This window comes from Scyliorhinus torazame, chromosome 17, assembly GCF_047496885.1.
Source record: "Scyliorhinus torazame isolate Kashiwa2021f chromosome 17, sScyTor2.1, whole genome shotgun sequence".
Classification (NCBI taxonomy): Eukaryota; Metazoa; Chordata; class Chondrichthyes; order Carcharhiniformes; family Scyliorhinidae; genus Scyliorhinus; species Scyliorhinus torazame.
Window position 1 is genome coordinate 33,249,589 of NC_092723.1, and position 24,041 is coordinate 33,273,629.

Here is a 24,041-nt window from a genome sequence, read left to right on the forward strand (position 1 = left end):
TCTCTAGCCTCCTTCAGTATTCTGGGGTAGATCCCATCAGGCCCTGGGGACTTATCTACCGTAATATTTTTCAAGACGTCCAATGCCTCGTCATTTTGGATCTCAATGTGACCCAGGCTACCTACACACCCTTCTCCAGACACAACATCCACCAATTCCTTCTCTTTGGTGAATACAAATGCAAAGTATTCATTTAGTACCTCGCCCATTTCCTCTGGCTCCACACATAGATTCCCTTGCCTATCCTTCAGTGGGCCAACCCTTTCCCGGACTACCCTCCTGCTTTTGATGTACGTGTAGAAAGCCTTGGGATTTTCCTTAACCCTATTTGCCAATGACTTTTTGTGACCCCCTTCTCGCCCTCCTGACTCCTTGCTTAAGATCCTTCCTACTTTCCTTATATTCCACACAGGCTTCATCTGTTCCCAGCCTTCTAGCCCTGACAAATGCCTTCTTTTTCTTTTTGACGGGGCCTACAATATCTCTCGTTATCCAAGGTTCCCGAAATTTGCCGTATTTATCCTTCTTCCGCACAGGAACATGCCGGTCCTGAATTTCTTTCAACTGACATTTGAAAGCCTCCCACATGTCAGATGTTGATTTACGCTCAAACATCCACCCCCAATCTAGGTTCTTCAGTTCCCGCCTAATATTGTTAGAATTAGCCTTCCCCCAATTTAGCACATTCACCCTCGGACCACTGTTATCCTTGTCCACCAGCACTTTAAAACTTACTGACTTGTGGTCACTGTTCCCGAAATGCTCCCCTACTGAAACTTCTACCACCTGGCCGGGCTTATTCCCTAATACCAGGTCCAGTACAGCCCCTTCCTAGTTGGACTACCTACATATTGTTTTAAGAAACCCTCCTCGATGCTCCTTACAAACTCTGCCTCATCTAAGCCCCGAGCACTAAGTGAGTCCCACTCAATATTGGGGATGTTGAAGTCTCCCATCACAACACCCCTGTTGTTTTTACTCGTTTCCAAAATCTGTCTACCTATCTGTAGGTAGTCGAGTTGAGTGCTTTAGAGGAAAGAGCGGGGGGGGGGGGGGGGGAAGCAAAAGAAACAGGAGGGAAAATGTTAGAATGAAAAAAATGTTTTGTCAAGTTTCTGAAAGTGGAGGGGAGGGTGGCATGTTGTACTCGAGGGGCAGAGGTAACTAAATCCTGTTGGGGAAAGTAACAAAATCAGCTTTTCTTGGTTTCAAATGTCCTGGTACCCTTGCCATTCTTCATTTACAAGCATTGATAGTGCAAAGTATGTAGGTTATTAGGTTTGGGAGAGAGCATAGATGACTCTTTAAAAAAAAAAAAAAATCAAACTTTGAGTAACTGTAAAGATCAGATGCAAAAATCAGTCACTTGTCCCCCTCAAAAACCCTGTAACTGCAGTTGTCGACACTTCTCCAACTGCCTTAGCTAACCATGACAAATTGAGATGGAAAATCCAAACAAGGAATTATTATTCTGGGCTATTGTCATTGTGCACAACAGATAATTGCCCCCACTACTTGATTCAAGAACGTTTTTCTATATCTCTGGCCTAGCTTTAACTGAGTTTAGAAAATTAAAGACAGTGTTACTTGTTTTAAACAAGCAATTCCTACCCAAATATAATGGTAAATTTGCAATAAGTACTACATATTTTGCTTAACATGGTTTACTGGTAATTCCTATCAATTCCAAATTGATCAAATATAGTTGAATTTCCAAAACTAAAAAGGAGGTACAGGATATTGTATTTACCTGTTTAAAAAAGATCAGGTCATTAGTAATCGAAATTTCAAGGCTCTAATTTAACTTAAAATATCTTTTAGTGGCAAGTAGAGGGAAAGCGTAAATCCAAATTGAAAAATAGATTTGTTTCTGAAGGGAATTCTGGGTGCATAATTGCAATGGTTATATTCAATGCTTTCCTTCTTGCAACACAGATGGACGCAAGAACAATTTTAAACAACTTCTAGTAGAACAGAGCATAAACATATTATTGACAGTAATGGAAGCACCACAAGGTGGATAACAGAAATGTCACACCAACACTTGCCTTCTTCGTCCTGCTCCTGCCAAAATTAACTGTTGGAACACAAAATCCATCAGCTCATTGTTCATATCAAAGCTAAATTGAAGTCTTCCAAGACAAGAAGGTGCCATATCAGCGAAAGAAGGTTCACAAATGCTCCTGTGTGGCAACTATGCTCTCCCTCCAATAGAGCACACTCGCAAGAGTCAGAAGGATGTGTATTCAAGCCCCACTCCAGAGACTTGTACGGAACTCAGGAACGTTTTTGCAGGGGGGGGGGGGGGGGGGGGGGGAGAATGAAACTGAAGCCATGTCAGACATGCATAACAGACCCGATTGCACTTTGAATTTCAGCACGTTAATTTCCTCCAGCTTTCTTGCCTCAACCCACAAAGTACACACGTAATCTTGTCATTTTTCCTCCATCACAATGGTGATTATATTTCTAAAAGTACTTCAGTGGTTCTAAAGTGCTTTGAGGCATCCAGTGGTCATGAAAAGCAACATTTAAAAATAAAAGTCTTGCTCCTTTCAAAATTTTAGTTGTGTTCCAGCTATGAATTCATGCTACCCTTCTTCAAAGGTTGAAAAGAAGATCACAGACCAAATGGAGGATATAATCTGCAATTGTTTTGTTTACAAATCAATCTAACGAGCAAAGGAGTTTCTTTCATTTGCTCCCATCATACAGTTCTGCAGAGAATGATTTTGTTGCATTCCTTGAAACAAACACGGAGTTCATCAAAACCCATCTTTCTCTACGTATATTGAAAATAGATTTTTCTGAAAGGAATTTATACACAAGATTCTCAAGGGGTTTCATGCAAATAACAATGCATCGAGAAAATTCCAGCCCAACATATACTATTGACTTGAAGTAGGGCAAGAAGGCACAATACCACCAAGTTCAGGAGGACGTAGACAAGTTAATTTGGCAATGGTAAATTACATTTGATATGGAGAAATGAGAGGTGATACGGTAAGAAAGAGAGAATAATGAATCATACCCAAAAGTTACAGCTTTAAAAGCAATAAAGAATGGGCAACTAGCTTCAGATACATGTACATCAAAAAAGACAGCTAATAAAGAAGTTGTAAAATAAAAATATGCAATCTTAAGTTTTATAAAGTGCAACACAGAATACAAAGGCAAAATAAAAATGCAACATATGGTTGGGTTATCTTAAGAATGATGGCAATGTTGTGGTTGATGATGCAGAAGAGATTCTTTTGATAACACTTCAGATGACAAGGAGTCACAATAAGAGAAACTGGGTTCTGAAAAGGAGATATGATGGTAGCGTTCGAAAATAAAACGTTTTGAGAAAGCAACAAGGAAATACTGCCACTGTTTGATCAGTCAACAGACATACATTTAAAATAATCACTAGAATAAGAATTAAAAGTCTTTTTTTTTTTTTTTACATGCAGAGGGTTATTAGAATGTGGAACACTACCAAAAATAACAGGGGTGAAACTGTAAAAGTGATAAAGCAAATGGGACGAAGTGTATAGCACTTTGAGGGAGGCAGCACAGTTGTCAGTCTTGTAAAATGCCATGATACTGTGATTTATTTTCTACCAAAGTACAATCAATATGTGGCACAAAAAAAGTAGGACTTTTATACAATAATAAACAATCCCAATTTTTCTAGTAATCTCGTTTTTCAACACAGGTTTCAGTCTCCTGTAGCCAAAACTTACCTGGTCTGTTAAATGCATGCAACCCATTTCCTTCAATAACTTGCACAACCAGCCTTGGGCCAGTTCACACACACTGCATTTAAGGAAAGCGGTCAGCCAGAAAGCCACATAAATGCAAAATCAAGAAGAAAAGTTTCATCTGACTGGTCCCATTGCTGTATTGTGAAATGCTAATTTATAAATATATTAATGATAAGCCACATCTATGCATCCAAATGTATGTTTTCCAATCTTTATTTCACTGAAAAGTTATGTGAGCTAATGTTAAGATCAATATTTCTCTGGATATTTCTTTAAGATACCTGTTCCGCAGTCTAGCTTCACTTTGTGTAATGGTGAACCAGCGATGTGGTGATTATCCCTTCAAGGGCAACAAAAACCATTAAAAAAATATGCAGCAGCAGCCTCAACATAAATTAAATCTCCAATATCAGGGTGCAAAAAAAGAATTAATAATATTCAGTATTACACTATCTTAGATAATAGTCAAGTACCGATTGAGTCTGGCTTCTTCAAATATCCTTAAAGGTTCAGATTAGCTCGTTAGCACAAAAGATAAGGTTGAAGCAGTTGCAACTATCTTCAGCTGGGAGTGTGGAGTGGATGATCCATCTCCATCTCCTCCAGAGGTCCTTAGCATCAGAGATGACAACCTTCAAGATATTTGATTCAGTCCCTTGATTTCACGTGAATAGCTGAAGGCACTGGATAATGCAAAGGTTATGGGACCCGACAGTATCCCAATAGGGCCGGAGACTTGTGCTTCAGAGCGAACCAAGCTGATTCAGTATAGCTGTAACACTGGCTCGACAATGTGGAAAATTACCCAGGTTATGTCCTGTCCACAAAAAGGATAAATCCATTCAGCCAATTACCACTTTATCAGTCTACTTCAATCATTAGTAAAGGTGATGGAGGATGTCTTCAACACTGCTATCAATAACATGATACAGTTTGGGTTATGCCAGGGCTACTCAATTCCTGACCTCATTACAGTCTTGGTCCAAATAATCGACAAAATAAGAGGCAATTGCCTGTGACATCAAGGAGTTCAGGCAAAATATAAATCAATGAGAATTGGGAGAAAACATTCTCCACTGGTTAAAGTCATAAATAGCTAAAGTCATACATGGCAAAGAGAAAGCTGGTTGTGGGAGGAAAATCATCTCAGTCCAATGGCATCGCTGCAGGAGCACCTCGGGGTAGTGCCCTCGGCCCAACCACATTCAGCTGTGTTAATGGCACCCCTCCACGATCACAAGTTTAGAATTGAGGATGTTCTGAATAATTTCCAGGTCCATTTGAAACTCTTCAGATACTGAATCAGTCCATGTCCATGCACATCAAGGGTTAGACAACATTCAGGCTTGGGCTGGTAAGTAGCAATGATCATTCACACCAGACAACTGCTGGTCATATCCAGCAAGAGAGAACCCACCCATCTCCCCACGCCATTCAATGGCATTACTGTCGCTGAATCCCTCACCATCAACATCCTAGATATTATCGTAGACCCGAAACTGAACTAGACCAACTATATAAATACTGTGCCTACAAGAGCAAGTCAGAGGCTGAGAATTCTGAGGCAAGTAACTCACCACATCTTCACAAAGCCTGTCCACCATCTGTCTACAAGACACAAGAAAACAGTGTGATTGAATACTTCCATTTGCCTGGATGACTGCAGCTCCAATAGCACATTAAAAAGTATGACATTAACCAGGACAAAGCAGTCTGCTTGATCGCCAGTTCATCCAACACTGACACACAGTGCACGTTGTATGCAAGATGTATTGCAGCAATCCACCAAGCTTCATTCAACAGCACCTTCCAAACTTTCAATCTCTGCCATCTGCAAGGACAGTAGATGCATGGGAACACTACCACCTGCAAGTCCTCCTCCAAGCCACTCACACCATTGGAACTGTAATCGCAATCCTTCATTGTCGCTGGGTTAATGCCCTGGAACTCCCTCCTTAACAGCACTGTACTTACACCACATGGACTGCAGCGTTTCAAAGAAAGTAGTTCATCACATTCTTTTCAAGGGCAATTTGGGATGGGGAACACTCCTGGCCTTGGGTAGTGTCCTAGGCTCCTGCAGCGATGCCATTGGACGGAGATGATTTTCCTCCCACAACCAGCTTCCTTTGTGTCTTGTACAACTTAAACCTGTGGAGTGTTTCCCCCAATTCCCACTGATTTAAATTTTGCCTGAACTCCTGGATGCCACAGTCAAAACACTGCCTTGATGTTAAGGGCAACTGCTTTCACTTCACCTCTGATTTTGTCAATGTTTGGGCCAGCTGTTACGAGGTCAGGAGTTGAGTGGCCCTGGCAGAACCCAAACTTGTGTCCTCATCCCATGGGAATATAAAAAGTCTCAGCAACACTGTATTCAAGCCTCCCCACCAATCATAACTGAAGTTATTTTAGCTTTCAGTCAATCACATTAATTCCAAAAACAAAGGTCAGCAACAGACCACATCCATATGAGTAATGACAGCAATAGCTTCAATATATTATATTATAGCTGCATTATAAATCTATTTAAAATAGAAAAGATAAGCCTTAAGCAAATTTCCCAGTCATTGTTTTTCTGGTTAGTAGTTAAATTACTAAATTGTTTCTTCATTCTATTTGTAGCAACAAGTTACTGATCCAAGTTTTATCCACATCTGAAGTAAAATTAAAAACCATAAAGCCAATATTTGAAGAGGTTCTGTAAAACTCAACTTGCAGCACCTTAAGAAAAATACAAAAATGATAACTGTATTTAAAGGTAAGACAGACATTTACAGTAGCTAGAAGATTAGTAAAGAGTAAAAATGTTTCACTGAATTTAAGAAATATTTATTAAAATCAGTGTCCATCACCACCTAACCCAAGCAATCATTTATTGAAAGTGACTAATGCAGGCTACCCTGCACTTACACAAATTGCAGAATGGGGCATGCAATAGACTACAATATCAAATATATTGGTATTGGTTTCGTTTCTTAAAATAAAGTATATCTGCTCATCAAATTACATTGGAACAAGCCGAGAATATTATGTACAATTTATAAGATGCCAGCCATTTGAGAATATAGCATAACTGGAAGCTTCCAGGAGATCACAATCACTTTGCAGGTGTATCACCATTATCTTCCCACCATTTATGGTAAATAAATGCTGTTATTCTTACTGAAATGCTTTGCCAGATCGGAAGGCAAACAGCATGGTAGTAGTTTGAAAAGGTTTATTCAGTGCACGGGTTATGTAAAATTCTTGAGAGCATTTTCTCAAGTGTGATATCTTTCTTTGTAACTGAAAGATTGTCCTTGGAAATAATATCAATTAGAATTGGTACAAATAGTGACCCATGAGTTTAATTACAAGCCCGGTTGAAAAATTCACCATAAAAGAGAAACAATAAATGCTCAGCTGAAAAGCAAATATTTATTGTAGGTTGCATCAAGGCTAGTATTCATCCTGGGGAAAGGACTATTTTCCATTTCAAGCGCAGTTTAAATGCAAAATAAAAGCACCCGAAACCCTCTTATCAGAAAGCTTTTTAAAAACTTTTTCCACAAGCAAATTATTGCCAATTTAAATCAATTCCCAACCGGACTCCCCAAAACTCTCATATTACTTTGTATTCAGACCTCATGTTTTCATGGTGCCAAGCACGGCGTTCATTGGAATTAGAGCAAAGTATGAAGTTACTGTACTAAATTCCATCAATAGGACTATCATTTTCCAGGGGTTGCTGGAGGGCAGCTATTCACAGAACCTTATAGATTTATACATCTCCATCGAGAAATGTACAAACATAACACCAAAATTAACTTATGATTAGAGCAGCTAGATTCAGGCTATATTTTCATGGATCAATACTAGTCAATCTTCCATGTCAATGCATGTTTGCAGGCAATGAATACAAAAATATACATTGTGTTCTTATTTTACATTTTTACTAATGTTTCTGTTCATATTTGTCAATTGTCACAACCTGTAACTGCACCTTCCTGTCAAATAGGCTGGCCTAATTACCTCACAAGTTTGGGCCAGAAAGCCAATGAACGAAGAAACCCTGCAGTCAAAAAACACAAGGCTATATTGGAAGATGACAATAAGACAACCAAGTCATGTTTATTCAACCGCAACTCATAGCTAATGCCCTCCATACCAGGCAACATTCTGGTAAATCTCTTCTGCACCCTCTCTAAAGCCTCCACGTCCTTCTGGTAGTGTGGCGACCAGAATTGAACACTACACTCCAAGTGTGGCCTAACTAAGGCTCTATACAGCTGCAACATGACTTGCCAATTCTTATACTCAATGCCCCGGCCAATGAAGGCAAGCATGCCGTATGCCTTCTTGACTACCTTCACCTGTGTTGCCCCTTTCAGTGACCTGTGGATCTGTACACCTAGATCTCTCGGACTGTCAATACTCTTGAGAAGTCTGCCATTAACTGTATATTCCCTACCTGCATTAGACCTTCCAAAATGCATTACCTCACAGTTGTCCAGATTAAACTCCATCTGCCATCTCTCCGCCCAAGTCTCCAAACGATCTAAATCCTGCTGTATCCTCTGACAGTCCTCATTGCTATTCGCAATTCCACCAACCTTTGTGTCGTCCGCAAACTTACAAATCAGAGACCTAGCCAGTTCTGTATCCACCTTGCCAGCTCACCTCTGATCCTGTGACTTCACCTTTTGTACCATTCTGCCATGAGGGACCTTGTCAAAGGCCTTACTGAAGTCCATATAGACAGCATCCACTGCCCTACCTGCAACAATCATCTTAGTGACCTCCTCGAAAAACTATCAAGTTAGAGAGACACAACCGCCCCTTCACCAAACCGTGCTGCCTCTCGCTAATACGCCCACTTGCCTCCAAATGGGAGTAGATCCTGTCTCGAAGAATTCTCTCCAGTAATTTCCCTACCAGTGACGCAAGGCTCACCGGCCTATAGTTCCCTGGATTATCCTTGCTACCCGCCTTAAACAAAGGAACAACATTGGCTATTCTCCAGTGCTCCGGGACATCAGCTGAAGGCAGTGAGGATCCAAAGATTTCTGTCAAGGCCTCAGCAATTTCTTCTCTTGCCTCCTTCAGTATTCTGGGGACTTATCTACCTTAATATTTTTCAAGACGCCCAACTCCTCGTCTTTTTGGATCTCAATGTGACCCAGGCTATCTACACACCCTTCTCCAGACTAAACATCCACCAATTCCTTCTTTTTAGTGAATACTGATGCAAAGTATTCATTTAATACCTCGCCCATTTACTCTGGCCCCACACATAGATTCTCTCGCCTGCCCTTCAGTGGGCCCACCCTTTCCCTGGCTACCCTCTTGCTTTTTATGTACGTGCAAAAAGCCTTGGGATTTTCCTTAACCCTATCTGCCGATTACTTTTCATGACCCCTTTTAGCCCTCCTGAATCCTTGCTTAAGATCCTTCCTACTTTCCTTATATTCCACACAGGCTTCGTCTGTTCCCAGCCTTCTAGCCCTGAGAAATGCCTGCCTTTTTCTTTTTGATGAGGCCTACAATATCTCTCGTTATCCAAGGTTCCCAAAATTTGCCGTATTTACCCTTCTTCCTCACAGGAACATATCGGTCCTGAATTCATTTCAACTGAAATTTGAAAGCCTCCCACATGTCAGATGTTGATTTACCCTCAAACATCCGCCCCCAATCTAGGTTCTTCAGTTCCCGCCAAGTGTTGTTATAATTAGCCTTCCCCCAATTTAGCACATTCACCCTAGGACCACTTTTATCCTTGTCCACCAGTACTTTAAAATTTACTGAATTGTGGACACTGCTCCCCTACTGAAACCTCTACCACTTGGTCGGGCTCATTCCCCAATACCATGTCCAGTGCACCCCCTTCCCTAGTTGGACTATCTACATATTTAAGAAGCCCTCCTGGATGCTCCTTACAACTTTGCCCTGCCCAAGCCCCTAGCACTAAATGAGTCCCAGTCAGTATTGGGGAAGTTAAAGTCTCCCATCACAACAACCCTGTTGCTTTTACTCCTTTCCAAAATCTGTTTACCTATCTGCTCCTCTATCTCCCGCTGGCTTTTGGGTGGCCTGTAGTAAACCCCCAACATTGGAACCAAGGAGCACGCTTCTTATTCCCGATCTCTACCCATATAGCCTCGCTGCCCTCTTGAGGTGTCCTCCCGCAGTACAGCTGTGATATTCTCAAATAGAATAGAAGTCTGGGAATGTTCTGTGACAACCCACCATTAACGATCAAATAGGGAATTGCGATCATAAATGTCGACCATTCTTTAAATGTTAACATAAAAATGTTACTCAAAAATAACAGGAAGGAAAGTTTTGGTGACAGAAAATACATATGCATGATTTTTAGTATCAAAATAAAATCACAAATCAGAAAAATTAGTTGTCGGTTTCAGTGTAGTCTCATGGAACTTGCTTTGATTGTCTTTGGGGTTCAAACATTCGGACATGTAAAGAGAAACGTCTTTCAAGGTAAAATTATTTTTTTAAATATAAATTTAGAGTGCCCAATTATGTTTCCCCAATTAAGGGGCAATTTAGCATGGCCAATCCATCTACTCTGCACAGAGCTTTGGGTTGTGGGGTGAGACCCACGCAGACATGAGGAGCATGTGCAAACTCCACACGGACAGTGATCTGGGGGCCAGTATCAAACCTGGGTCCTCAGTGCCATGAGGCAGCAGTGCTAACCACTGAGCCACCGTGCCGCCTAAGATAAAATTATTTTACTCTGAAGTGGCTCAGGATGTTTGAGTTTTCTTTTTGCTTATGCCGATTCCATGGCTTCAACATGCCTGTATTGACAAGATGGATCCATTGAATATAGTGGGAGCTGTATGCACCAAACCCCACACAGACAAATTCTACCAAGTCTCAGGCAATTTATACAATCCACAAAGGCACTAGAGCACCTTGAGTAATGAACCACAAACTACTTCCAGCTTTACTTGCAAAGTCAGATGAGAAAGGTTTTTCATGGGATATGGGTGCTGATGACAAGGCCAACATCCATGGTGCTATTTGAAGAGCATGAGATTTATTTCTGGTTACCTGGCCAATATTAATTCCTCAAACAATATCGCCACGTTATTTTATCATTATCCCATTGTTGAGTGTGCCAAAAAAGAAATTACCCGTAGGGTCAACACTAAAAACAAGGAGCATAGCTATCCATTGAAAATGTCCAACAGAGCCAAAGGAGTCCTGTCCTGGCTGAAAGAGGCTGGGCTGCAGATGCAAGAAATAAATGAAATGATCAATGGGACTGAGGAATCAGGTGCCAAATAAAAGTAATAACTAGTCTACAGATCTGAACACACAAGGAGATGAAGTCTAAAGGATAGAACTTTTTTTACTGCAAAGCAAACCCCGAGTTATGGGGGAAGCAGAGGTTCAACAGACAATGACTGCATGGGTTGTTTGACAGCAGGAGGCACCATCGTGTCATAAAAATTCAATGGACTCCCTTCAACAAAAATATTTTTAATGTGTTGAATTTAACTTTACTGACGTTATATTATGTTTTACGTTTTTTTTAATAAATTTAGAGTGCCTAATTCATTTTTTCTCAATTAAGGGGCAATTTAGTGCGGCCAATCCGCCTACCCCTGCACATCTTTGGGTTGTGGGGGCGAAACCCACGCAAACATGGTGAGAATGTGCAAACTCCACATGAGCAGTGACCCAGAGCCGGGATTGAACCAGAAACCTTGGCACCATGAGGCAGCAGTGCTAACAACTTGCCACCGTGCTGCCCCATATTATGTTTTACTTAATGTGAATTTGGCCCTGAGCAACAATTTCCTTAAGACATGCAAGCATCGTAAAGAATCATACATGCATGTCACATTTAATGCTCAGCCTGAGTCCATTATGGTTTAAGTTAAATACTGTAGTTAGGATGGGTTGACTATCATTGAAGCTGGAAATGGTGAGGAGATAGTGTGTGTTGACTTCACTTTTCTTAATCATTAGTAACAAGCTGAGCATGTTTGCTGAGAACAGACACAGTCTCCTTGACAACACAGCACTGGACCGATGTATATATTCCTCTGGGGTCAATTGGCGGTCTCGAATCCTCATATCCTGTGCAAGGCGGAGGATTAATTAACACTGTACTGGGGTCAGCTGGTTAACTCAGACCGGAAGCTAAAACAGTGTGCCCTGGATACTGTAACAAACAGAGATAGGCATGACATGTGTGTTAAATTGGATGTGCCAGGGAAAAAGTGAGCAACAGACAGATCAGTGTGACCTCACCCACCTCAACTCTGCAATCTCCGGTGGCCCCACAAGATGTGCTAGTTCAAGAATTCCGTCCCTAAACTTCTCAGCTTCTCTACTTCACATTGATGCTTCTCGAGAGACACGGAGAAAAACAGTTACCTTTGGCAGAGGAGTTGAGAATAACACTAACTTAAGTCAATTGGCCAAAGAACCAACTTCAACATGAGGGAAAAAAAACTTCTGATGATTAGATCTGGAATACACTGCCAGAGAGCGCACAGGAGGCAGGTCCAATCATGATATTCAAAAGGGAATTGGATAATTATCTGTAGGGAAAAGATTTACAGAGTTACAAGGAAAACGAGCAACACGGGATTAGCCGAGCAGCTCTTTCGGAGAGTCGACACAGTCCAAGTTTGAACCAAGGCTATATATAATGAGATCCGGAGCTGAAGGACTCTGGCGACATATTGCTAAGCAAATGCCGCTTGATCGCACTGTTGAGACCATTTCCATCACTTTCATGATGATAGAGAATAGACTGAAGGTAATTGACCAGGTTGGATTTTTCCTGCATAACATTTCTGGGCAATTTTCCACATTGCCAGGTAGATGCCAGTGTTGTAGCTCTACTGGAACATCTTGGCCAGGGGCACGGCAAGTTCTGCAGCACAAGTAACATTGCCGGAATATTGTCAGGGTCCATAGCCTTCAGTTAATTCTTTATCTCACGCGGAGTGAATCGAATTGGCTGAAGACTAACATCTGTGATGTTGGGGACCTCCAGAGGCCAAGATGGATCATGCACTCCTTAGTATTGCCTTAACTTTCTGATGTACTGGGCTCCTCCATCATTGAGGATGGGATATTTGTGGAGCCTCCTCCTCCAGTTAAGTTGTTTAATTGGAGGGTTGGTAGTACTTTGTAATCAGCAGGCAACTCCCTTGCCTATGTTCGGCCTGATGCCATGAGACTTCATGAAGTCCAGATTCGATGTCGAGGGCAACACCCTGCCAAGTATATACCTACTGTGCTGCCACCTCTGCTGGGTCTGTTCTGACGGGTGGTTCAGGGATGGTGGTGTCTGGGATATTTTCATTGAGAATGATTGTGTCAGGTGGCTGCACGGCTCGTGTGTGAGATAGCTCCCCCACTTTTGGCACAATTCCCCACATGTTAGTAAGGAGGATTTTGCAAGGTTTGCCATTGTCCATTCCGGTGTCTAGGTCAATACTTGTTGGTCCGTCAGGTTTCATTCCTTTTATTGACTTTGCAGAAGATTGCTACAATTGAGCGACTCGCTAGGCCGCTTCAGAGGGCATTTAAGCATCAACCACATAGCTGTGGGTCTGGAGTCACATTTCCTTTCCTCAGGGACATTAATGAACCAGATGGGCTTTTATGACATTAGCAATTGTTTCATAGTCATCATTATATTTTTAATTCCAGATTTTGATTAAATTCAAATTCTACCGTCTGCCTGATGGGATTCCAGAGTATTACGCTGGATCTCTGGATACTAGTCCAGTGACAATACCACTATATTATAACATATTACTATAAAGTATTAGCATATTGACAAAGCCAGTTTCTCTTAAAATACTTGACTCCAGGTTCACTATTTTTAAAAAGTCAAATTAATCACCACACGATATGGAATCAAGAACTTCATAATTACTTCTGCTTTAGAAATACCAGTAAATATTAGGATGAATGCAGCAATTACAACACTTGTCTTTTTTTCTGCTTACAAGAAGGAATGCACATGATTCCAGGTGACGTATTCCATTTGGCCAAAATAAAACATAAAAATTTTCTTTTTTTTTTTAAAAAAGGGACCAAGATCAAATTGAGAATGAAATACTTGCAAATACTCTAACTTCCTGAAGCAGAACTCCTAAATCTACAAGACATAAATTGTACCCAATTGTTAAATGAAGAAAATGTGTAAAAAATTAAAAAGGGACAAGTGGAGATCCATTTTTGATTTTCACAAGCAGCAAAACAAACTTGTGCAGCAGAATGCTAATTGTAATAAATCATGAGAGAGAAGACTTCAATAGCATAGAAAATAATAAATTATGGCCAATCTGCAAATATCAAAAAGTTCAGTATTCTCTAAACCTGCCGAGACAGCACTAACTGTAAGGGGACACAAGTAGAAAACAAAATCTAGGGGTGAGAAACAGAATTTCTGGTAAACAAAATTCCATCAGACTGCACTCTTTGCTTTGGACCAAATTAATTAGACCATGTACAGCCATTTCAGTAAAAGAAAACATAAAAAACTGCTCTAATGCATTTCGTAGGTCTTGTCAAATAAGCATCAGCCACAACATACATGCCAGATTTGATTTTATGCCAGACTGAACACACTACTGCACTTAAGTGACAAATTCAGAAATCCCAGTGAACAAAGCAGTGAGAAGGCTGACAAGACTGCATGAAGATAACTTCCAGAAATTCAACAATGTTAGCGATAGTACAAACTCTGAAACGCAAGCATCACAGCGATTAAATTATACTGGGAAATCCAAATAGCGACTGCTCCTACTTGAAGTTCACCTATTGCATACTGTAAATCCTCAAACCAAGAGGAGGATATGAACATTGAATTGGCACAACTGCCCAGTTTGTTAAAGCCAACTTAAATAGTTCCACAAAAAGCGGAAAAGGGTTGGCTTATTTGAAGTTTCAGAGAACGATGTCTTCCAAGTCTAGACATCTTGGGAACAGAAAAACAAAAATGTTCTTCAACTTGAAGGTAGTGTGTCAAGCTAAGTATGACCAAAGTATGCCAACCCTCAAATTTGTGGCATATTACAAGCACTGTACTCATAACATCATAAGGGACATGCAAAGTACTAATATTTTATGCACACTTCCACATCTATAAAAGATAGCAGGTTGAAATTAATGGCTAATGGTTTCAATGTCACACTGCATATTGTTGGACAAAGATCAAACTGTCACCTGAACATGCCTTTTTGAAGCACAATGGATGGTGGTACTGGGAGCAGTGTCTGCTCTTCAAAATGTGAACACTAATTTCTGCAAACAGCATGGCATATGGAAAAAAAACTATCAGAAGATAACAATAAGGATGGGTTACATTCCCGACATGGCTCCTCTTCCTGTCAGACACAGAACACTCAGCAGAGGAGTGCGAAATGTGGAGATCTCAGCCTCTACCTCAGCCCTGGCAACATGCTACTGGTCGGTAGCTCAGAGACAGAGAAAGCAACAAGCGAGAGTCAGGGATTGCTGCTGGGCCCAGAGACCTGCCTTTACCAGACATTAGCAGCTACGGGCCTGGGAAAGCCACAAGTCCAGCCCTAGTCAAGAGATACAACCGAGAGCATGGAACAGACATAGGCTAACAGCCCAAGCCAAGGGAGGGGGCAAGGGCAAGAACAAAAAGATCCCATCCTGCCAAGAATTAGTCAGGAATGACTACAGTAACAGTGTTAAATTCAATTTTAAAAATCTGGAATTACAAGTCTAATGATGACCTTAAACCAGTCGTAAAGAGACATCTATTTCACAAAATGTTCTTTAGCCTGAACGTTGCCCAACTCCATGGACATGGACCGCTTCAGCATCAGTTATTGCAAATAGTACCTATGCTATCAACAGGCATTCCATTTTGACCTTGTGATGGAGGGAAGATCATTGAAGAGGCCGCTGAAGATGGTTAGGCCTAGGACAGGACCTTGAGAAACTCCTGCAGTGAACTGAGACGATTGAGCTCCAATAATCACAACTATCATCCTTTTTGCCAGGTATAACTCCAGCCAGTGGAGAGTTCCACCCCCCCCCCCCCCCCCCCCGCCCCAAATTTAAATGACTTGGACTTCTTGATGCCACTTTAGGCAAATGCTGCCTGATGGTCAAGGGTAGTTGTTTTCATCTCACTTCTGGAATCGGCTCTTTTGTCCATGTTATGACTAGGGCTTTATGGAGATCAGGAGCCAAATGGCCCTGGTGGAACCCAAACTGACCATTGGTGAGCAGGTTATTACGGAGTAAGTGCCGCTTGATAACACTGGCACTTTGAGTGAAGGGTGATGGGGCAGTCATTAACTGGCTTGGATTTACCCAGCTTTTTTGCCGACTAGTTCTGGAGCACACAGACTCCAGTACTCGTGCCAGAATGTTGTTCAGGGTCCATATCCTTTGCAGTATCCAGTGCTTTCAGCATTCCTTGATGTCACGGGGAGTGCATCGAATTGGCAGAAGACTGCAGTGAAGTTGGGGACCTCCGGAGAAGACCAAGATTCTGGCTGAAGATGAGTGCAACTCCTTCAGCCTCATCTTTTGCCCCGATATGCTGAGTTCCCCCATTATTGAGGATGGGGGTGAGCTTGCTCCCAGTTAGTTGTTTAATCGCCACCACCATTCATAAGCAAATGCAACAGACTGCAGTGTTTTGATCGGATTCATTTGTCGAGAGGTTGCTTAGCTCTTTTGCATGTGGCTTTTGCAATTTGGCATGCAAGTAGTCCTGTGTTACAACTTTGCCAGGTTGACACCTCATTTTTAGGTGCAGTTCCTGGCATGTCCTGCAAGGGTTGATTCCCTCTATAGTAAGGGGATAAGCCAGGTCATGTGATTACAGATTGTGGTCGATTACAATTCTGCTAAAGGCCCACGGCACCTTATGCATGCCCAGTTTTGAGCAGCCAGATTTGGTCTGAATCTATGCCATTTAGCACAGTGGTAGAGCCATACAGCACAATGAAGGGCATGTTTAGTGTGAAGACTGTCCATCATCTCTACCACAACTGTGTAGTGGTCACTTCTATTTACACTGTCATGGACAAATGCATCTGCAACAGGTAAACGGGTAAGGATTCCAGTAGATTTTTCCTCTTGTTAGTTACCTCATAACCTGCTACAGACCCAGTCTGGCAGATATATCCTTTAGCACTCAACCAGCTCAGTCAGATGTGATGTTTCCAATTCATTCTTGGTGATGGACATAGAAGTCCCCACTCAGTAAATTTTGTGTTCTTGGCACCCTCAGTGCTTCGTTCAAGTGGTGTTCAACATGGAGTACTGATTCATTAGCTGAGGGAAAGTGATTATAATAATTAGCCAGTTCCTTCCCCACTTTTAACATTAAACTTCTTGGGTTCAAAGTCAATGTTGAGGATTCCCAGGGTAACAACTTCTCGACTGATTCGGACTTTGCCCCCACTTCTGCTGAAACGGTCCTCCCAGTGGGACAGGCCATACCCAAGGACAGTAGGGGCTATTTCTAGGACACTGGCTGTGAGAGATGATTCTGCGACTATTTCAGGTTGTTGCTCAACTGGTCTGTGGGACAGCCATCCCAATCTTGACGCCCCCTCCCACCCACCCAAGATATTTGAACTGGGGGCCCACCTCCAGTCCGTGGATGGCTGTGCCAGAGGTTCCCTCCACTGGTAACATCCCACATCCTGAAGAAGACGTCAGGATTCCTCAACCGATGCATTCAGCATCATTTTACGAGACCACCCCCTATCTCCAGAGGGCTAGTAAAAATCAGTCCTGGATTTTCAATTCTGCTAAAATCCAGCCCAGACTGATGTGGAGAAGCAAAAGTGGGCAATTCAGCCCTTCGAGCCTGCAACACCATTCAATCAGATCATGGCCGATCTCTTCCTGGTGTCAAATCCACTTCCCTACCTGCTCCCCATACCCCTTTTTTAAAAAATCTCAAATGGATCGATCGATCTTCTTGAAACCATTTAATGACTCGCTCAACTGTACTATGGGCAGCGAGTCCCAGATTCACCACCATCTGAGAGTAGTTCCTCATCTCAGTTCTAAAATCTACCACCTCTCAATCTATACGAGGCCTCGCATTCTATTTGCCCCACAAGGGGGAAAAATTTGGTCTACGTTTACTCTCGATCAGATCCCCTCTCATCCTTCTAAACTCCAGCAAGTACACGCCCAAACTTTAATCACTCCACATACATCAACACTTTCATCCCCAGAATCAATCTGGTGTACTGCTTCTGAACTGTCTCCAATGCCACCACATCCTTCCTCATATAAGGAGACCAAAACTGGGCATAATACTCCAGATGTAATCTCACCAACACCCTATACAATTACAACAACACTTCTCAACATCTAAGAGTTTAATGTGAAATGAGTTTCAACAGTCTCAAATCTGGGTCCAAGTGGGGGACACAGTTTCAAGCACAAAATTACCCCAAATTCAGAACTAATTTGCAGTGTTACTCTGAGGCACCCAAGGATGGCTATCGTGAAATGCAAAGTATTGCACTGGTGCAGGAGAGAGCTCTCTTCTGAAGTTGGGCAGAGCACTGGAAGCTTTGTTTTGCATCTAGCGGTTTTATAACGGATCTGAAAAAAGTACTCGACACCCAAGCAAACAGCCTTCACTTTAATGTCCATTTTTTTGGGTACCGAGCACTTTATGCTTCATTTAGTGTAATCTGCCAGATATCTCAATCTGCTAATCTCACCCAGTTACTTCGAACAATATCCCACTAAAATTATAGTTAGTAGTGCTTCTAGTCAACAAAATCTTTTCCCAACCTGAACATTCAAGAAAAAATTGATCCATCCCATAAAGCTAACTCTGGGGACAATGAGATGTCCACAGCAGTCCATCCGTGGTTCTAATGTCCTTTGTACAAGTGTAGTAACTCTTGGCACACAAAGTTTGCACCTCTTCCCACCGCACAACTTTCATACCCAGGTCTAGTTAAACAATTACCCAACACAAGTTTTACAATGCCCAACAGGAATATACAGAAAGCAATATACTTTTCTGAAATCCAACCAGTATGCAACCTTCCATTAAATGACGAATACAAGTTGTTTCCTTCTTTAAATGAGGCAAACCCCTTGGTAATATCCAGCTTTCCCCAGCTCAAGTTTTCATTCATAGCCTGAAGCCAGTGAATGCCAAGTGATTGCATGGACCTACTTAAAGTGTTGACAAGCTACTTGATCAAGATAGCACAGAAGAACTTGATCTGGCTTCACCCAGAATATATTTTACAGGAGGATCACATGGCACCGAGAATCTATGTTGCAGGGACCAGAACACTATTTCCTCCATCTAGATTGCAATGGCAAATTCATTCAACATTAACTTAATTTGGACCACTTCATAGCAATTAAGTCAACTGCTAGATCACTGGTAGATGTTACAGCAAATTATTGGCATGCACGAACAACAAACAAATGTTATGCAGACAATTAATGTTTTTTTTTGGGGGGGGGGGGCGGTAGAATATAATGACCATGCGGATCACAATATTGTACCAGAAAATACGAATACAGTCAGAAAGTACCAGAATTAACATAGCTGATTAAAATACTGACCAACAGGAGATTATCTTGCTAATAAGACAGAGCACTGATTACCAGTGAACTCCAAAGTTATATATTTCTTAAAATTTAAAATACCCAATTCATTTTTTCCAATTAAGGACCAATTTAGCGTGGCCAATCCACCTACCCTGCACATCTTTGGGTTGTGGGGGTGAAACCCATGCAAACATGGGAGAAAAGTGCAAACTGCACACGGATAGTGACCCAGGGCCGGGACACCAGTGCTGTGAAGCAGCAATGCTAACCACTGCGCCAACTTGCTGCTCCTAGCTCAAGTTATAAATGAAAATTGCCCATTCTATTTCCTGTCACATCACAAAAGCAACAAGACACCACTTTTGAGATATTTCCTTTGCACTTACTGTATTGCAGAACGTACTAGAAAATATTACGGAAATTATTTGCGTGTAGAATATTTACAACCAATTTTGTGGAGGCCATTCGACCCAGTGTGTCTGCTTTGTTGGGCCAATTCAAAAGTAATCTTCCTTTTCAAAAGTTTACCCAATTTTCTGTTAAGAGGCAAATAGTCCCTGCCTCAGCCACGTGTTACTTTGTAAAGATATTTCCTATTTTCACCTGCGTTACAACCCCCTGGGCTGGTACACGGTCAATTCCAGCCCCATTTACCCGGACTCACAACATAGGTGAGATTAGATTTTATTTAAAATAACCTAGGTCCTTGGTTGAGCCCAATAAACTGCAGTCACCAGGATTGTAATTTACAGGGCGCCGGGTCACTGTCTGTGTGGAGTTTGTACATTCTCCCAGTGTCTGCGTGGGTTTCACCCCCACAACCCAAAGATGTGCAGGTTAGGTGGTTTGGCCACTCTAAATTGCCCCTTAATTGGAAAAAAAATAATAATTGGGTATTCTAAATTTTTTTAAAAAGGATTGTAATTTACAACACAAGTAACCTATTATGTACAGTATCATCAACAGAAAGAATATTTAACTATCTACTACCCCTTTCCCAACTCCCTCTACCCCCACCATCCCTTCCTAATTCACCCCACTCTGTGCGCACACACATCAAACCACACCAGTGGGGGGTGGAAAGGAAAATATAATAAAAAGTAGAATTGTGATGCACGGGGATGACTTCCAGTCAACGTCTGAGGTTCAGGCTTCCATTTTGGTAATTCCTTCCAAGCTTGAGGTTGTCTACTCCGTATCATTTCAGGCTCACAGCAGAGGATGTGCCAGACACTCACTGCTTTCAGAATAGAGCACTTCTTTGACAGAGAGTGTTCCTTTCACTTCCAAGGTCTAAAACGTCTTCTTTGACAGAGAGTGTTCCTTTCACTTCCAAGATCTAAACACTTCTAGGAAAGCATAATGCAGGAACCAATCACTGACCATCGTCAGGCAGAAAACTGTTGCTAGCCAGCCCACTGGTTGCCAGTTAACAAAGCTGGTTCCTAAGATCCACTCAAGTGTCCAAGAGTCTGGCTTCTCTCTTCCAAAATACAAAACCTGGGAATGCAGTGTCCTGGCAAGCAGGCTGTTTGAACTGAGTTTTCTGCTTAAAGGCACACCCCGATTTATGGGCCCATGGACCAAACAATAAAACTAAAGAAATGGGAACAAAGGAAATAAACAGGAAGGACTCTTACGCCTGTGAGGGGATTTCCAATACAAAAGAGGAGTATGTGTTTCAATTCCATAAAAACGAAACCTCAAGATGTTTCAAACAGATAGATCTTTTATCTTCTTGCTTGGTATTTATTGCTTTGTATCTACAGAAGTATTTGTTCCCTATTTCACTGGTGCCAAAGTATGTTGTCTTCTGATCACCACAGCGATGTAATGAAACAAAAATGCATTTTATTATGATGTCCCCCAGATACTTCAACGAGTAAGAAAAAAAAACTTTGACGGAGCACTGGAAATTGCATATGCCTACCAATATTGAGAGCAGTAATCGAAGCCTTACTGGTTGACCATTACCAACACAAATGAGGCCAACCACAGTCACAGGTAACAGAACTATGAGTAGCATAAAGCAAGCTCCACTAGTTGCTAAATGCTTATCGTAAATCATGCACACAGCTCACTTAAATCGAATAATCAAGGCTATGAATTGACATGATGTGGCAAATTATCTTTCAACAATATATCAATAAGACAGATTTAGAAGGCGAACTAGCAAATTATTTTCACATTAAACTATGGCAGTAATCTAATAATAGGAACAAGCAGAAACAACATTTTTATAGCCAGGCTTTAAAAACTGAGAAAATGTTCAGTTGAAACTGCTTTGTGATGTCATTGACGTTACAATCTTGCATCACAGAGACAGACTGCAGATCGGTAACCATGAAAACAAAAAGGGTAAGTAAGAGTGATTTATGCATCAAAAGCAATATCCTAGATTAGAGCACAATTAACTTAACTGATGTGCCATTATAATAAGCTGTGGAGCCAGCCCGTTGGGAACATGCAGATCTACTTCTTGCTGGCACTTTTGGACCCAAAGCAATGTCCAAAATCTTATTAACACAGCCTGCTTATTTTGAGCTCTCAACATTAGCAACAACCACCCTACCCTTACCCTCTCTGCTGTAGAAACTCTGATCTATACCCAGATCATCATCTCTAGACTTGACTTTGACAAAGCTCTCCTTGCTAACTTCAGGAGCACCACCCCTCACCAAACTCATTTGTTTAAAACGTTGATGGCCCAAGCCCACCTCACCCATTATTCGATTAATCAAATAAAAAATAATTGATCATAGTCCACAAATCATTCCATGGCATCACCAGATAGATATCTCTGAGCGTTGTTCCCACCTTGCAGTGCCCCACGTTTTCGGACTCAGCCTTCCTGTGGACCCCCCAAACCCAACCAACCATTTCCCCTTCATTGCACGTTTGACCACCTCAGTCCTACCATCTGGAACTCCCCAGAACCCCTGCAACACTTCTGACGGCTCAGTCAAAAAACCCATCGCAAGGTCTTCAGACAATGGGAGCTTGGAGACTCAACTGCAGAACCACAACCAAACAAAAGAGGTTTGCACCGGTCGGCCAGAAGACCCGCGCTCTCCTTACTGGATGACTCAACGTCAGAACCTAAAGATATTTAAAAGATTTTCCCCGCAGGGGGGGGGGGGGGAGACCCTAAAGAAAAACCCAACTGCGCACGAGAAAGTTGGCACAAACCGAGCAACTTTTTCCACTTCCAAACGTTGCTGCCGTTTTCTGTCGATGGGACTGAATGAACTTCAGAAAAGGAAAACAGTTCAAACTTCACCCCCATGGGGATGTGTGGACAAAGGTGATTGAGGGGTGTCAAACATAGCACGTTTGGGGCACACTCTCCCCACCTCCAACACACACTACACCCAACACAAAAGAGTCCAACCCAGAAATAACGACCAGCTACTCTCATCCCGCTCACTCGTGGAGCCAGGAGGGGAGAATGCTGCCAACTGAGGTCCGGGCCTCAAACCGAGCCTCGGCCTTGCGTTGTCCAGTGGCCCGGGGCGAGAGCGCGGGCCCGGCCCAGAAAACCACCGGCACTCACTTTTTCAGAATCTTGTCCTTTTTGATCCGGCTTCGCTTTTTGCGTGCTTGAAGGGCCAGAACTGGAATGGAGAGAGAAAACACACAAGAGTGAGAAGGGACTCTTCTCAGGTATCAGGTATCCCGGGGACGGTTACGTTCCGCCGCTTGAACGGGGGGGCGGGGGGAGAAACCCGCTCACCTTTTCGGGAGCTCATGTCGGAGCCGGTTCCTCGCCAGCCTCGCCTTGCAGGCGCAAACGCGCGAAGCCGCCGCTTTTCCTAACGTTCTCCGCTCGACCCACGGGCTGCCCTTCCGACCTCCGAACGCCGGGTGGCCCCCCTTCCTCCCTCGGCGCTACCGCCTTTTGACGTCGCAGGCTGCCGTTCCGACCTCCGGCCGCCAGGTGGAGGCGCGCCGCCCGCCGACGTCACCGGCGTGACGTGTGCAATCGCTCTGAGGACAACGAACCACCAAACCTGATGCTTCTCTTATTAACCAAAAAGCTGGAGATGCTCAGTCGGTCGGTCAAGCATCTCGCGGAGGGGAAAAATGACAGAGTGGACGTTTTGTTTTTAAGCTAGCTTGCCCCTTTGGTCAGACCTGCAAACGGTCAGAGGTGTGTAATGGTTGTTGGGCAAGGGGTGAGTGGAACCAGGTGAGGACCAGGCCTATTTATAGGATGGGAATTTGGGGAAATTGGATGACAGAGGGCCAGGAAATGGTGAAGTGCAAGAAAAGATACGCTTGGAGCCGCTTGTCCTGCTGTTGAAAACGAACTAGAAGAGTAAAGCCGAAACATGAAAAGTAAAGGAAGTAACGTAGAGGGACATTTACCGTCCTGAATTGTTCATCCCAGTGTTCACAGTCCAGAAGGCTATGATGAGCCAAATTGAAAGATGAGGTGTTGCTTCCTTACGTTGAGCATCATTGCGACCACTGCTACCGACCAAGGACCAGAGGTGTCACTGTGAGAATAAAGTGGAGAACAAAAATGACAGATGACTGCAGATGCTGGAATCTGAAACAAAAACAGAAAATACTAGGCAATCTCAGCTAGTCTGACAGCATCTGTGGAGAGAGAAGGGAGCTATCATTTCAAGTCTGGGTTACACTTTGTCAACGAGTCATCCACACTCTTAGAAAATAGGAGAAGGAGGCCATTTGGCCCTGGGAGCCTGCTTCGCC

General features: G+C 42.5%; 1 protein-coding gene across 2 annotated transcripts in view; it reads right to left on the reverse strand.

Annotated features, from left to right (window-relative positions):
* The window catches only part of LOC140393817 (SRSF protein kinase 1-like), an 85,817-nt gene extending 62,593 nt beyond the window's left edge, over positions 1-23,224 (reverse strand). The window contains exons 1-2 of one of the 2 annotated variants that reach the window (XM_072480294.1): positions 23,056-23,224; positions 22,876-22,936 (exon numbers count right to left, since the gene is read on the reverse strand). In XM_072480294.1, the coding sequence (XP_072336395.1) occupies positions 22,876-22,936; positions 23,056-23,071 (77 nt within the window). In that variant the 5' untranslated portion in view covers positions 23,072-23,224. The remainder of the gene's footprint in view (positions 1-22,875; positions 22,937-23,055) is intronic. The other variant, XM_072480295.1, reaches the window with a different exon arrangement.
* Between the last annotated feature and the right edge of the window lie 817 nt (positions 23,225-24,041).